General features: G+C 35.7%; 1 protein-coding gene across 1 annotated transcript; it reads left to right on the top strand.

Moving 5' to 3' along the window:
* The first annotated feature begins 3,613 nt into the window (after nucleotides 1–3,613).
* LOC141657473 (serine carboxypeptidase-like 7) lies at nucleotides 3,614–15,787 on the top strand. The gene is made up of 14 exons (XM_074464720.1): nucleotides 3,614–4,136; nucleotides 4,242–4,387; nucleotides 4,479–4,561; nucleotides 4,658–4,780; nucleotides 6,533–6,635; nucleotides 7,051–7,088; nucleotides 7,650–7,751; nucleotides 7,955–8,032; nucleotides 8,734–8,802; nucleotides 13,256–13,327; nucleotides 13,711–13,829; nucleotides 15,041–15,154; nucleotides 15,414–15,468; nucleotides 15,563–15,787. Exons 1-14 carry the CDS (start codon nucleotides 3,997–3,999, stop codon nucleotides 15,644–15,646), a joined length of 1,326 nt encoding a protein of 441 aa, XP_074320821.1. The 5' UTR covers nucleotides 3,614–3,996; the 3' UTR covers nucleotides 15,647–15,787.
* Nucleotides 15,788–17,539: the final 1,752 nt, after the last annotated feature.

Raw genomic sequence — 17,539 nt, 5'->3', positions numbered from 1 at the left:
ATGCCCATTTCATTCCTTTGCTCCTCAAATGCATCATTCCTGCATTAAACATCAAATAGCGGAAGTAACAACTAACATAAAAGGCATGTATTTAATATAAATTAGCACGAAAACCGTAAGGGGAGGCATAAATATGCATATAATTATGACTCATCAAACACCCTAAAATTCAAAATTTTATGACGGCATTTTAAGACAAAATTTTCACATGTAAGGCAAGATCTATCACTAACCTTTGTTGTTCAATTAAACCAAGCAACAAACACAAAAATCAAATTATTGACTCAAGAACCCTAATTTTCGAGTTTATCAAATTTGGGCAAAATTCATCATGAAAATCTGATATTTGACAACAACAATGATGTAGAAAGTTAATTACTACCATAAATTAAGCAAAAACATGCAAATAATTGATAAATCTTAAAGGAATTAGTGTAGATCTAAACAAAATCAAATTGGGAAAAATAAGAGAAAAGAGAAACCACTTACATTGTTAAATTGGTAAGAATTAATGAAGTAAAATGGACTACGAAACTAGAATCCAAGCAACAAACACAAAAATGGAGTTTTTGTAATGTTTTTAGAGAAATTTTGGAGTTGAAGATATGAGAAAAGATGAAAAAATGAAAGAGATAAGATAAGGTAAAAAGGTGATTTTTACTAAAGATTCAGCCCGTGTGAGGCACTCGGTCGAGTGCCGAGTCCACTCGGTCGAGTGCACTTTCACTCGGTCGAGTGTCCGAGTTCACTCTGTTTAGGTGCCCAGTTTCCAGAAGTTTTTGCAGACACTGGAAATTGGTCCACTCGGTCGAGTGCCATGTACTCGGCATAGTGCTGACTCGCGCTCATTCGAGTTACTCCTTATGGCTTGAAATTTTTTACTAAACTTGAATGATGGTATCCCTGCATCAAAAGAGAAGATTTAGGGGCCCACCGGCTATCGGTGACTCCTCCCGAGTTAGCTCATACATCATCCTACTTACCGTCTTTGGCACACTACCTTCATACTCGCGACTACTCTACCAACATTCATCACAAAGCATACTCTAATGATAACACTAGTAACTCCAAAGCATGCATACGATATAAATGTCAAAGAGCGGGACTATTAGCCTTCAAACCAAGACGTATTAGCCACTTTCAAAACATGTTACATACGTAAATCCACTCATCCAACTTCCACATTTCATCATACATCACATGAAAGATTATATCATGTAAAAAGTCTATCAACAATCACAACACACATGTAATCACATACATTTCTCACATCGTTCACCCATACTTATAACCACCCACATAGTGACGAACCGAGACAATAAGATCTAGTTTTGAGATGAGGGCGCCTACCCATCCAAAGCCGACCTCTTATTGTACTCATGTCGGGTTCATTTTATTCGACTCTCCTAAATTCATTTTGGTTCATTGGTTTAGGTTCCAAAATCACCGCTCTGATACCACTTTGTAACACCCCCTTCATACCCGGCCTAGGTAATCGGGAGATATTACCGTCTCGATTTTCCGAGACAGTGAAATCGGAATTACAATTAAGAAACAATAAAATGACAAGTTTAGTGAATTACCTAACAAGTAAATGACTAAATGAATAACAAATGTGAACTACACCATATACAACTCGACTACCATCTATGTCATCTAACTATGCAGCTCGACTCCAAGTCCGTAGCGCGGCCCAAATCCCGATCACGTCAATAAGCAAAACTTGTACTCAAACTGCTCCCCCATATGATCGAAAATATCATATAGATTGACACAGGCCACTCCGAAAATAGGTGACAATTTACACATAGCCATACACGGTCAGTTTCAATAAAGTAAAAGCATAAGAGACGATATGATATGTAAGTATGCAACGTGTCATTCAAAATGCACAAGACATGACTATACAACCACTATACGGTATCGGGACACACCCATATGTACCCACAACCCGGTGACGGCACCGCAGTACCGCCCACCAAATAGTCGGACCGTAGTCCATAACAAGGTGAGTCGGGACACAACCGTGGTACCGGGCCCGAGCGCTAACCGGATCCCTGCCAGACGTTGTGTCTTAACCACACACGTCCCTCCATAACTCAAGTCATTAATGTTCACATCCCTCTTGGAGTGAGAAGCTCCAAAAGGCGACCCAAGCGTAAGACGGTCTCCTAACCGCCTTACGTCTCCTCAATAACAACCACCTCCTCAAACATATACAACAATAACAATAATGTAATATGCAACGCAACATATCAAAATACAACTCATTATGAGACACACTTCCCAAATATGCCATGAACATCACTTCCTCAAATATCCCGACTCTTCGAGTCGTCACAACTCACTACCATGTTATAATGCATTTCCGACAACCACATGAGATCCCAACAATCCCCAATTATCACAATATGATGCAATGTGACTTAAACCATGAAAACAATGATGAAGGACACACTAATAAGTATACACATTATCAAAAACGAGTAGGATCAACCTACTTTTTAGCAAACTCCATAAGCTACTCGCATCCAATACTATTCCGTCTCATGAAACCGTCTCATCCTATACATATCACACAATACTATCACAATACATCCTACACTATCGTACAATACAAAACCTCTTATTATTGCCCATTAATTATCCATATTACTCATACTAACTACTAATTAACCACCTATAACAAACCCCCAAAAGTTGGGGTTCATAAGAAATAGAAAAAGGTAGATCTCAACTAAGAAGGTGAAAAGAAGGAAGGATAAGGTGATCAATCCTCTAATCCAAGCTTGAATCCCTTGGAGAAGTGTTTGCGAGGGTTTTAGAGAGAAGGGAGAGGGTTTGGAGTGATAGGAGAAAGAAGGAAATGAATTAGGGTTAGATAAGATAAGGGAAGTCGCGAGTTATCTATAACCCGTCTAACACAGTGCACTTGGTCAAGTCCTGAGTCCACTCGGTTGAGTGCCACTCACTCGGCCGAGTATAACCTGTACTCGGCCGAGTAACCTCTACTCGGTCCATTATCTCCCTCACTCGGTCCGCTGCACACTCACTAGCTAGGTCCATCAAACACTTCGCTAGGTCCACTGTATGGTCATACCTCACTCCCGAGTGGCCTCTCATCTCGCTTAAGGTCCTCTCACGCATCTCAAGGTTCCTTTATAGGTTTCCAAATATCCGGGTATTACATTGTTTGTTAGAAGTGATTGAGGCGCGAGCCTTTAGGCGTGAAAACAGAGTGCTTGCATGGTTTTGCGTGGAGGTTAAGGATTGTTTGTCATTTTGTTTGTTTGTAATTGAGATATTTTACGATATGTCGACACTATAGTGGTGTTTTGGAGGATATTTTGCATTTTTTACTTGGTCTGACTCGAGTTTTGGATTTTGGAGGCGATTTTGGGTCCATAGTCAATTTTGACTCTAATTAATTTCATTTCGACGCTTAGCTTGCGACGTGCAAATAACAACCTAGGTATTAAAGACATGTTGTAATCCGATCATCATCTGAACTCTTTCAGGATTCAGCAGATAACGGATATCTATTGGTAGTTAATTTTTTATTTCTATTTATTTTATGTTTCTTATAATTTTCATGATGCAAATTCTCATTTGTGACGGACACTTTTTCGTCACAATTTGTGACGGGTATAAATGTGAGAGTGGTTACTTTTTATCTAAAATAGTCGTATTTTGGACCGTGATAATTTGTGACCGTCACAAAAGAGACCAAGTGTTATTACGGAAGTATCACCGTCCCTACTCCCTACTCATGTGAGCATCAAATCGCACTCATTCACAATTTAACATGTGGACAACGTGAGTGAGTGAGGAACATGATGTGGCATTTCATACACCCATTATTCTACCATTAGATTAGATTTGAGGTTGATATTGACAGGTCGTACGCTATTGTCAGTCAATCCTACTTGATACTTCGTAGTATAGTATCTTCTCTGTTGCACATACTTTGTGTTGTTTGAGAGATAGATAAAGATAATGAGCATACATTTTGTTCAACTATTATCATTGCTACTACTAGTAGTGTTAATATGGCCAATTTCTGATGCTGCAAAACACAATACTATCAAATCTCTACCTGGGTTTCCCGGAAATCTTCCATTTCACCTACATACTGGGTTTGTTCATTTTTCTATCTTATTAATTACTCCTATTATATTGATGATGTTAGTATAGAGTACATACTCCGTAATAGAAATTACATGAAATGAAATGAAATGCAGGTATGTAGGTGTAGGCGAGATGGAACAAGTGCAACTGTTTTACTACTTTGTTGAGTCTGAGAGTGATCCTGTTAAAGACCCTCTTTTGCTTTGGCTTACTGGTGGCCCCGGTTGTTCTGCTTTTTCTGGTCTTGTTATAGAGATTGGTATGCTACGCCAACTCCTCTTTTCAATTTTCAATTTGATTAATGTTTCCTTGGTCTCGAATGCATACTCAATTTTGATGTCACTTCTCAGGCCCTCTGAATATAAATGATAGTGCCTCTAGCTGGGACTCGAAAATTCCCATTTTTCAATTAAATCCATTTTCTTGGACTAAGGTACTCTTTTGAGCCGTCTTCCTTGTCTCCTACTTCTGTAACCCATTGTTTCTTCCTGACTAATGCCGAATCTTGCTTTTTTATCTTCATTTTCAGGCTGCTAGTATAGTGTTTTTGGACTCCCCCGTTGGAACTGGTTTCTCTTATGCAACAACTCATGCTGCTTACTACAGTAATGATACCTTGCAATCATGGCATATTTATGAATTCTTGAGCAAGGTAACAAATCAACTTTAACTGTTGTACTTTATAATACATTTGCACGTCACTTAAATATGTGATGATGCTGTGGTAGTTGCTGATTTATTTCACTGTTAGTCAGGCTTTTCCTGGTTGCTTCATTATATGTCCTTCATATCACCCGCATAATCATATAGCCCTTGAGTTTTTCCCAAGTCGGTGCATAATATTGCAGATGTAATTAAGCTCAAAACAAGAGGTGGTATTTCTACTTCCCTCCAAAGTGGTTTATTTTGTTTTCCTCTTGTAATTGCATCAAATAACCCTTTATACCGGTGGTTAGGCTAAACTAGAAATTTGATAAGGGTTTTTTAGCAACGGGACTGTAATAGATAAGTAGAATGGTTTTGGCAAGGCCCCTAATTTCTAAAGACAAATGCTCACCATCCGGCAAGGGCGCAAGGAAGTGAAATTATTTCAGAAATATATAGTTTCTGGTAATGATGATTTCATTGATGTCTGCAACTGCAAATGCCTTGGCTGATCAAACACCCAAATTTTTCTCCATGGTTGCGGTTTTTTCAAAGTATTCTCCAAATCTCTTAACTGTTAGTACTCTTTCTGGGTCATTTGGACCATATATTCATTATATAGCTGCATTGCCTAAAACATAGCTTCAAAAAGCGTCAACATTGTATCGATTTGAATCCGTTGCTAGAGGCCATTGGAAAAATGGAAAGGCTTTTATCATTTGTTGAGGAGTGGGACAATGTTTGACAAGGCTTTTATCATTTGTGAGCAAGGATAGAACATGGAACTGCAGAGACTAGTCAGCGATGGTATAGCAATCCTCGTAAAAATCAGGACGTGACACCTTGTCGAAGTATGGAAATGGCAACCAAAAGTGTGGTTGAATGAAGATTTGAGGGGAACAAAATCAGATAAGGAGGGAGTGTAGAAGTTATGGTTAATTGAAAGACTTGAAACCTTTTCAGCTCAAACATAATCCGGGAGAATTTGGAGTGAATTCATCATTATGTCTGGACTACGGTAAACAATATGCACTCATTGCGTTCCTAATGGATTATTGCCTTACTGGGTTGCCATAGCATTACTTCTTATTTTATAATGTCCTCTAAAAAATGCCGATTTTTGGCCTTCACAACAGATACTTAAGATTCACCGTTTTATGGTCCAGTCTTCAGTGCCATATATAACAGTGCACTCCTAGTTGTCATCCTATATAATTTCCCCTTTTTTTCCTTCTATTTATTTATTTATTTATTTATTTAGGAGGCATATAACGTGTACTAGAATGTCCTAATCACAAAGACTCAAACTCTGCCAGGACATTTTAACCAAGTAAGAAATTGACACAGAAAATGCTTTGGAGTAAGCGCCCTTGCTAATGTGGTGATCTGTAATAACAATTCAAAAGACATTAATTTAAGTTTCTTGTTTGTCGAATGCTTAAATGCATGCTGCATAATACTTTTCTGTTTAAAAATGTTTGAGTTTGAACTTTTAGTTTGATACGGAACTTTATAGATGTTTAAGCTAAGCACCTGTTCACCCAATCTCCCCCATTCTATTGGTGGCAAATACGCAAATGTGCTAACAATCTAATATAAATTCACAAATGAAAAAGGTCACTATGGTGCAATTTTATTCTAATTACATTTTCCTTACACAGAAGGATTCTCTGAATTGCTTTGCAACAATTTACATCATTAAATTTAGAGCTTGCATTGCTTTTGGGTTACTTAGTCTGGTCTGTGATGACGCATGCAGTGGTTGGTGGACCACATTGAATTCAGGGATAATCCGCTTTACATTTCAGGCGACTCCTATTGTGGCAAGATTGTCCCTATTGTTGTTCAACATATTGTTAACGGTAATTTATACCTGACATTTTTGTGTTTCTTCTGTTGTGGTTCATAAATCAGATATTGTCGTATTTTAGCGCCAGTTGCTGTTATTGCACTCTAATTAGGCAAAATACGCTCGGCAATGCAAAATTTAATAGTAACTCAACATGACATTTTCGTTTTAAAACCCTCGTTGGTGTCTCTTTTCAAAGAATCAACATAAGTGGTGTGAGAAAACTTTTTTTTTGCCTCGCCTGCCTTTCACTCTTCAAATATCTTGAATCCAAGCAAAGTGTTACGGATTTTGTCATCCACTTTGCTTATTACTCCCAATATAAATTTTGGTCTTTTTTAGAGTTGGGTCAATTGTACAAGTGCAGAATTGTTTGCTGCAATTATCTGTCTTTCTTGTAAGCTTCATACTCATGGTATCTTTTTTAGGGAACAAAGCTGATATGGCCGTGACAATGAATCTCAAGGTATATCGGTAATGAATTTCACTGCATTTTTGGCTACTAAGGAGATATTGTTGTTTTGTGTAGATTAGATTTATTACTTTAAAAGAATATTTTACAAAACATTTAGATGACTATGGGCGCGAGCTCGTTTGATCCAGCTCAAGCCCATTTTAAATGCACGTGTCATGCGTGCGCCACTAATGTCTTTTAAGGAAAAAATATAACATATTGTGGGACTAAAGCTTTTGCTTTGACAGTAATGCTTTTGATTTTGCATGTAAGTTATAGGCTCTTGTCATTATAAAAAAAAAATGAATCCTTGATTTGCATTACTTTCTAGTTTCTACATGGTCTGAGTGGCACCCGCAAAGCCTTAAAAAGAAGCCTAATAAAAGACTTCTGACTAGTTCTTATTCAACTGCGCAACGTTCAATTGATGACCGCATAAGCATATGATACAGTCTTCTTCTCCGATTAATATAGTCATGTCATATTGTTTTAACACCATGCCAGTCATACAACCATCTGTGTCACTATCTCACATTGGTATACGTTGGACCGTGAATGAGCTTTTCACTGTAGGGATACATTCTTGGGAATCCTTATACTAGTAAGGAGGACAATACTGTTGCGAAATTTAAGTATGCTGAACGCGTGTCCCTCTTATCCAGAGAGCTTTTTGAGGTAATTACCAAACATTAGTTTATGTTATACTCCGTCAAAAAGATCAGTTTCCCCTTGCATGTTTTTGACTAAGAGATCTGAGATTCTTACATGCCAAAGGTTTATCCTATCCTTACTGTTGATATATTTATCTAAATTTCTACCATAAGGCTTTCAGGTAATGAGTTGGTTTCGCGTTATCTGATTATTCTCTTTTACTATAGACAACCAAAAAGAGTTGCAATGGCACTTATACGAATGCAAATGTAGATTGCAGAAGACATCTTCAAGCTATATCAGATGTACGTCACTTTCTCTACATAAGTCTATTTTTGATAGTAACCAATTATGAGGAAAATTACGGAATTTAAAGAACCATTCTAGTTTTAGATAAACCCTATGACTAAATAACTTGGTCACAGCATCCAAAATTTGACGCTGCATATGCAACTTAGGGATTGTAACGTGTCCATTGGACTTTTATTGTCTTGGACTAATGCATCTGTATTCGTTAAAAGGCGGAATGGATTTTGATATCTTCTGTGTGTTCCGAATCCGGCAAGATAGTCAATTTCTCATGGATTCTATCCAGATGTGTTGAACATGATTCTGACAAGTGCGGATGGATCTGAGAATTTTGCACCCAACAAATCTAATTCAAATCTGGATCCAAGTTAGGTGCCACGGATTAGGATTTAACATGATCAAATACAGATTCAGTCATTGGCATCCATAGAAGCCTCACTCTAAATTATGCACACGTTATTTGGCGCTACTGTAAGAATAATTGAACAATCTCCGATTTAGACCTGTGAATTTTTTTTTATATTTCATCTGCCAATCCTGATATAAAAATAAAGACATGCTAAGATCTCTCCATGAATTATAGTTCAAGTAAATTATGTACAGTATGTTTTAGTAGGTGGGTATGGTAAAGTTTCTTTATTTACAATCATGAGATATTTGTTTTAATTAGTACAATTTAATTGCCAAAATTATGCAGAACCTCGACCCCTTGTTTGATGCACATGTCCTAAAGCCTAAATGTTTAACTCCTCAAACACTGTGCCAGGTATGTCTATGTTATCTTGATTCCTTGGCATGTCTAATTGCTCTACACTTTGCTAATAACCACTCTAATACGTAGGATGCTGATATTTATTTAATGCCAGCCTTAGGATCGATAGTTCGATATGCAGTGGACTTCATTGATCCTTATAAAGCTGTATTTACCTTAGAGAATGATATAGAAGTTCTAGCTTTTGATGTTTTACCATGAGAAAGAATTTAAGACATTAGTTGCCTCTCTATCAGGGCCATGGTTTCTGCATTTTTATCTGAAAATCGAAGCTTTATTCCTCTTAGAGGAATATGCAACGGTTATATGTGCTTTTGGTGCTTTTCTGTCTTTCTATTTGTTTGTCTATATTTTGTTGGTTATTATTCATTAAGTTTGTTCTTTTCTAATTTATTAGTTTGAAATTTATTAATTTGTAGTTATTTAACATATGGATTTATGTATAGATTTTCATTTTTTTATTTTTATTTTATTTTCTTTTTTAGCATAAAATTTTATGTAAATAAAATTTTTATTATAAACTTAACATATGAATATTCTGAAATTTGTAAAATGGAAAACAAATGAAATAAAAGGAGAGATAGTAATTAATTGGGAGAGATTATGGTGGGGTCAATTACCCTAAACCAAGCAGCCAATAGGAAGCATTTAAATGCTTTGGCTTTTATAGATAGAGGATTTTCTTTGTCATATAATTCACAGCACAAAAGAGCTGATTTAGTCAGTTGCTATTAAGTGTGAAATCCAGTCTTCCTTCTATACTAGTTTTACGCCCGTGCAAAAAATGCACGGGTTTACTTTATTAAATTGAAAAGATCAATAAGAAGGTTAATATATTTAATAAAAATATGATTTTAGTATTACAGTTATATCGATGTAAGAAGTAAGGAGATTTTATACGCTTAACTTAGACGTGAGAAAAAGGATTACGAATCTGAGGTAGTACCTCAGACCTTGTAGTTTTTGAGCATATACACATTTTTTCTGAGCATATTACCATTTATAAATATAGTTTTTGAGCAATATTGTTTTTTTTAGTGTAATGTTTTAGTAAATGTGCTCAAAAACTTTATACTAAAGCAGAACTCAAAAACTTTAAAATAAAACTCAGAAAATGAACAATAAGAGGTATTACCTCAGATGTATAGTCTATGAACTGCTTAGACGTAAGTAAAAACAACGCATTAGCTCGACATTATAATGATATTGGTCTCTATGTTAAATTTGGTGTATAATGATATGAATTTGTTTGTCTATATTTTATTGGTTATTATTCATTAAGTTTGTTATTTTCTAATTTATTAGTTTGAAATTTATTAATTTGTAGTTATTTAACATATGGATTTATGTATAGATTTTTATTTTTTTATTTTTATTTTATTTTATTTTTTAGCATAAAATTTTATGTAAGTAAAATTTTTATTATAAACTTAACATAGGAATATTCTGAAATTTGTAAAATGGAAAACAAATGAAATAAAAGGAGAGATAGTAATTAATTGGGAGAGATTATGGTGGGGTCAATTACCCTAAACCAAGCAGCCAATAGGAAGCATTTAAATGCTTTGACTTTTATAGATAGAGGATTTTATCATGGTATCATAGCCTTAGCACTTAAGTAAAATTATTTACTATGTGACACCTATCGGCGGTATTTTGTTTATTGATATCTAAATTATTTTAGATAAAAGAGAAAAAATAACCTTTTGTTTTACTTTGTTTAAATTGTTATATTCATGGCACGGTTAAGTTGGGTTCGAAAAGAACAACAATCCCAACTTCATTTTTTTTGACAACGTTCGAGAAAAGGAGCGTTCCTTTTTCGACTAAAACTTGAAGGGTTCGAAAAGAAAGGTGTTCCCTTCCGATTAGATCTCACAGTTTGGAAAGAATAGCATTCTTCAAAGTTATTGACTATCGAGTTATGCACGAGAAAATTGGCTACCTATATACGCATTGTGTTAGGAGATTACGGTATAATCTGATATACCGTAATCAGAATAATATTGATATTATGCAAAAAGTTAATTATCTTTACCATTGTTAAGAGATACTATGATTATTATGTTCAGATCTTAGAAGTGCTATAAAAGCAAACCATCGTAATGGTTAGAGACACGAACAATTATCAATAAAACAACGATCGCTTTATGAATTCCTCCCCTTTGTATTTCTAATTTTGTAAAATTTCGTTACCTGCCGGTGGGGTTATGATTAATGTATAGCACCCACCGGCGGGATGTCGTTTATTAATGTCTATCTTGATTCACGTTTTAAAAAAAAAAAAACAAATTTTTTTCGTCCTTTTGATGTTGTGATCTTTGCATTCCTTTATTGGGAATACAAATGAGTTCTCCATTGATTCGATATGACAGATATTTTTCCGTTTTTTAACGAAGTAAGTTCGAAAAATTGCGGCGTTCGTCACCATGAAATTTCTACAAATTCGAAAATATTGATCGTTTGATATTTCGACGGATCTGAAAAACGACGCCGTTCCCGACGGATGATATTTTTCTTTTAGCAAGTTGAAAAGAGTGGCGTTACTCTTGAAAATTGAAGATCGAAAATTGAAGAATTTGAATGATTCTTCTTTTTTATATTTGGCAAACCCATGGAAATTTCGATAAATTATCATGGGTTTGAGGGGGGATGTCGGGAGATTACGGTATAATTTGATATACCGTAATCAGAATAATATCGATATTATGCAATAAGTTAATTATCTTTACCATTGTTAAGAGATACTATGATTATTATGTTCAGATCTTAGATGTACTATAAAAGCAAACCATTGAAACGGTTGGAGACACGAACAATTATCAATAAAACAACGATCGCTTTATGAATTCCTCCCCTGTGTATTTCTAATACATTGATCTTAGTATTGCGAGTCCTACATGCAACCAGGGTGAGTCTTTTACGTATTGTTGAAGACGAAGAAGATTTATAAAGTTATATAACAATTTTTTTTTATATATTTTGCTAACTTATGGAAATCTTAGCAAATAACCATAAGTTTAAGAGAGGATGTAAGAGATTATGGAATAGTTTACGTTTTAGGAATTCTAGAATTTAATTAATTGTGGTTTTTGGAGCTTGTTTTGTTAACACATATTTTGTAAAATGGGGGAGTTTCAAACTCGGTAATTCCTACATGATGGGAGCAACTAAATAACACTCATCTTTTTCCAACTTGATCGAGACACTCACATGTGACATTTTTCATGGGCTGTTTGCCCCAATAAAAAAAACATTTATCAAGGGGTGATCTCTTCTTCACACTCCCCCTCACATGTGTGGACGTGTGGTCACCTTTTGAAGAAAACCTGGTTGGCCACAATTTCTTTATCCTTTCTATTGTTGTCAAAAGGCCACAATGTAAGAGAGTACTATTTTTTTCTACCAAATCCATATTTCTTAACCGTGGTCTTTGATACCATGCTAAGTTAAATAAATGGATCAAGACCGTAATCGCGAGGAGCGAGAGTTCACTTTATAAAGCACATGAGATTTCATCCTAAAACCACTTGGCCATGGGTAGTGGAGTAACTTCTGAGTATATAAACTAATAAACTCTCATCTCTCTCTAATGTGAGACACTTGTTGGAAGTGTTGCTTCAAAACAAGCGTTTATTTATCCGACATTGATATAACAATCCATGAGGTTGTGGTTTATAAGTGATCACTTGTATTACTACTAATATGTGTAGTAGTGGAGGGTCTTTTGTCTATGTTAAAGCATCCTATTTTGTTAAATTGTTTGTTATTTAAACCCATTTTGGAAAAAAATTCCCTATTTTCCACATTCATCGGCACAATTTTCCAAAATAGATTGCTCATTCTTTTATGTTGATTATTGTATTTCCTATACAAATGGTGGTGATTACTAAAATCAATTTACGAGACAATAATAAATATGGTTCTAGTTTTTTTCCTTTCCTCTCCTATAAATACCATCTATCTACACCATTTCAAAACACGCAACACATTCTCACATCTACTCCTCTCAATCTACTCCTTCCCTAATACTTATCATTCATAGCTAATTTTGGCAGCGTTCTGTTAGTTCTCAATCTAAGTCTTTGTCGTACACCTTAGACTCGGAAGTCGTGTAACCCTGGGAAGTTGGTTGCTAAGAGGCCGTGTGTATCGAGCGGGGCAAATTCAACTTTAAAGCAGTGATTCTATCACGCCACGACATCTTTCTCTTCAATTCTGTAAGTTTATCTGTTCATTGTTCGTCTTATAGTCATACCGCCTACAACACTCACATTTAACATTTAACATAGATTGAGCTCTTTTAAACGTTTTGTAACTTAATGAAGTCTTGTTTTCTTCTTGTTGCTTATGTGTGTGTGTGTGGCTAGAGTGAAATTCTGTATGTATTCGATTTTATTTTCTTAATAAAAAAAGTCAGCATTTCTGTCTTCTCCTCGTGTTGTAGGAAACCAGCTACGAACTATTGTTATCTTGGGCAAACAATGCAAATGTTCAAGAAGCTCTTCAAATACGCGAGGTACTTCAGTCCAAATTTGAACGTTTTATCCTTCAAACATATGCTTTAGTGGCTTCGTAACACTTTGTTCATATGTTCTAAAAATGATGATAGTATTCCCTGATTGTTGTGTTATATGCCTGTTAGCATTCCCAAACTTACCAATTACTTAAGCGTTGTGGAGGGAGATTTTAACTACGAAACTATCTATGGGGATATATATAGAAATATTTCAGAAACTTAGTAAAGAAAATCTCCACGGTATTATCAACTTGTTTTGTGACTGATCTATTGGAAATTATTTAAGTTTCTTTTCTCTTGCTTACTTTATATTTCTTGTACCTGATGAATTACTTTCTCATGGTTTTAGTGATTGGTTCTTATAAAATCTCACTTATTATCAGGGCACTAAAAGTCAATGGATTAGGTGTAATAAGACTTTAGCATATGCATATAATGTTGAAAGCACCTTCGGTTATCATCAAAATCTCACGAAAGAGGTCATCCGCGCGCTAGTTTACAGGTACTGATTCTCTTACATGTCTTGTTCAAGATTTTATAATTGTATATGTAAACCATGAGTTATTATTGAACAGCAAAAAAAAAAAAAAAAAAAAAAAAAAAATCAAGGAAGCAAATTTGGGGAAGTAGCTTCCATTCTATACTTCTACCACTGTTTTTTTTTCATTGTTGGATATACATGGCCTTTTAATTTTTCCATATAAATGTTTTGGTCACTATGTGCACATGGTGAATCATTGTCACATTGGTCTTGGTAATTTCTTCACTCATTCTTGAAAGTTGAATTCTCAATTGATTTTCAGTGATAGTAGGCTAGTAGCATGTTGTTTCTTTTTCAAGAATATATACAGAGTACATCATTTTCAAAATGTGCTGCTCTAGCAATCTTGTATAGAAAGTTAGGGGTAGTGTAGATTAATTTGTTGACATCGCATTCTTGTAGAATATGTGATATAACGGGGAAATAGCATAATGACAGCTAGAAGTTTGCTATGTAGCAGCTAACTCTTGGACATGTTTAGAAGTACTTGACCCGATCGTATCAGGACTCCGCTGTTTTTGTGACAGTACACATGGCTTAGAATTAAGTTCCTTTTGTCATATTCATGTCCAAGTGTCGAGCATTGTTGGTATCATCTGGGATACCTAAACGCAATTGAGCTATGAAGGTTCACAACAACCGGTTATGGCCGATATTGGCTGCATTTTTAATGAAATGACTGAGATCGGGCCGCAAAGGCTGATTCCGAGATCATGTCTCGAACTAAGATTGGATACTGTGTGTTTGTCTGTCAAGGGTACGCTGGGTTATATGAAAATAATAGAACATCTCCCTGTGGGCTCATTTTTTTGTATCAAGCACTAAGTAGCCGAACTGATTATGCAACCACATTATCCGTTGGCATACCATTAGTTTCTATATACATAATTTTAGTCAATCCTTAGGATGTTCATCTCTTTGTGCCTTTCTTATCGTAGACAACACCAGTCGATTTTGCTGAGAGAACATCATGCATTCATCGCGAATCTTGTTCGTAACAAGTTTTATCTTAATGATCCAGCCAAACCCTACGTATACTTCTATTGTAGATGCCGTATGGCTTTTTATCAATTAGATAATCAATTTTCTCTGTAAAACAAAAAAAGGGCGACATAACCCTTTTGTTTCCGTTTCTCCGTTCCATTTCCCTGCATTTTCTTCTGCTATGGCAGTGGTGACCAAGACCTGAAAGTATCATATGTGGGGACACTACAATGGATCAAGAATCTATTCATCAAGATCCTGGATGATTGGCGGCCATGGTTTGTCAAAGGCCAAGTTGCTGGGTGAGTCACTTATATTCTTTGTAACCAAGTCAGTATTTGCTTATGTCAGCTGGCTAACTGACATCATTCAGAACCGGTACTCGTGAACTGGGTTCAAAAGGGGTTGGAATCAACTCTTTCCTTCCCTCTTCCTTACACCAGCCACCAGCGATAAAAACTAAGTCATTATAGTATCTCGTGTTCCTTTCTCCATATTTATCAGCCTTTGCACAGTTTTAAGTCCAGATATTTTGGCTCTCACATCTACAGTCGTGTTCAGGTATACCATGAAGTTCTCGAATGGTCATTACGATCTAACATTTGCAACTGTGAAGGTGATAACCTCTCAGAAGTGACTCTGACTCTTCTCGTATATTTTTCATGTAGTTATGAGCTTTATATAAAAGCGTAATATTCTGCATATTGTAGGGTGGAGGACACACCGCTCCAGAATACAAGCGCCAAGAGTGCCTTGCCATGGTCTCTAAATGGCTTGTTATGGACCCTTTCTAGTTTCGAGTACTGTATCATAGAGGCTACTTTTCAATTTATGACATTACGACTGTGCATAACAACCCCGTGGATGGTGACACATTTTATGTTCCCTTCGGGTTAACAGTCTACTATATAAAAAGTAACGAGCCTGTTGCTTCACTGAATCGTCCTTAAATCGCCCTATCTATTATCTCTCTTCAAATTTAGATGTTTGTTTGGTGGTTGTTTGCCTAAGTTTTGTTGGGTGGTGCCGTGGTGGTTGGCGGTTGAGTTATTTTTCAGCCTCCGCTCTCTTTTCGGAATCGGTGTTATGGTGCTCTAGTTTTACGCTTTTCTCTGTAAGTTTTGTTGTGTGGTGGTCGAGTTTCTCTCTCTGTAAATTAAACTTTACATGCAATTTACTTATCAATAAGTCTTGGTATAGACGGGTGGGGCAAACAGACGGGTAAAAACCTCTAATAAAATGGGTATGGGGGACAAGGTGGGGCACCCCCATGTGCTTCCCACTTTATGGCAAATGAGTATTTTGTGAGGGAAAATGGTATCCGTCTATACGTATAGACGGATAGTGTCTGTCTATAATGAGAATTTGTGTTTACTTATTTAGTAATTGTGCAATAATAAACGCGTCAAGTCCAGATGGAGTATTAAATTCTCATTGAAGACATGACATATCCGTCACAAGCTGAAGACGGATACCATTTTACCTCACAATGTACCCACTTTTTCTCTCTCTGCAACACTATTCATGTGGTCCCCTTTCTCCACTAACCCATTTTGTTACCCGTCACAAGTGAGACCAATTGTAGTTTGTGTCTATTCTATTATTATCTGATTTCTTAATTATCATCTCTCATCATTAGTGCCCCAAATATATACTTCCTCCATTTAACTCCACTTTACCACTTTACTTAATCATGTTTGCCAACGCGTGTTGTGCTGTAAATATCGTTAGCTACGTATTTGCAAAAATTATAAAAGTTAGATATTTTTAATGAGTAAATTATTAATTACACTCACGTCAAATTATATTTTTAAATTACACCCACGTCAAATACTTTCTTACTTTTACTCCTTCGTCAAATTATATTTTTAAATTACACCCAAATTAATAGCTCAGGTTATAAATTGCACCCAATGCTATTCTCAGGTAAAAAACTTTATAAAATGACGAATTTGCCCCTGTGTTTATAATTCTCAGTTTTGCTAATCTCCACAAATTAATAGCTCAGGTTTTCATTAATCTCCACAAATCCTTCAGCAACTGAGAGCTCACACATCTACTACAAATACACAAATGCCAAACAGTTACAAATGTAGCTTAAGTTAAAATGTTGCCGCTTAAGGGAAAAAGCTAACAGACTGAGGCAGAAAATTCGGACATATGTTTATACTTCAAGAATTCATGAAAATAGAAGAGAAACTAGAAGCTCACATCCACCATAGCTTGTTACTGTATTCTCATAGGAGTCATAGCTTGTACTTTCTTACATGATCGGCAACCCAATGATGCTCAAAACATAAATTTTTGAGCAATCAAAAAGACGTTATGCTTACCTCGTTAAATCTCCACTTTTCACTAATGGTGTGTTTGGGAACCAAGATTATATTCTCAAATTTAGATTTGAACCAATTTGCATGTTTGACAAACCTATTGGATTTGGATTTCCAAATCCCTTCTAAATCCAAGTAAGGCTAAAATAAACCCATTTGAAATCCACTCTCTAACTACCACCACCCCCCCTTTCTCATTTCAAATCTTTATTTCACTTTGCTAAATTGAAAATGAAGCATTTAAAATTAAATTCTTGTTGTCAGACACTCTCTAAGATAACTTCACATGAATCCATTCAAGTTTCAACAATGAAGAATATGGTATGAGAGTGGATTTCTGGCAAATTGATAATTCTT

Source organism: Silene latifolia, chromosome 5 (assembly GCF_048544455.1).
Source record: "Silene latifolia isolate original U9 population chromosome 5, ASM4854445v1, whole genome shotgun sequence".
In the NCBI taxonomy this organism is placed as follows: Eukaryota; Viridiplantae; Streptophyta; class Magnoliopsida; order Caryophyllales; family Caryophyllaceae; genus Silene; species Silene latifolia.
This window is presented reverse-complemented; position numbering and strand designations above follow the sequence as displayed.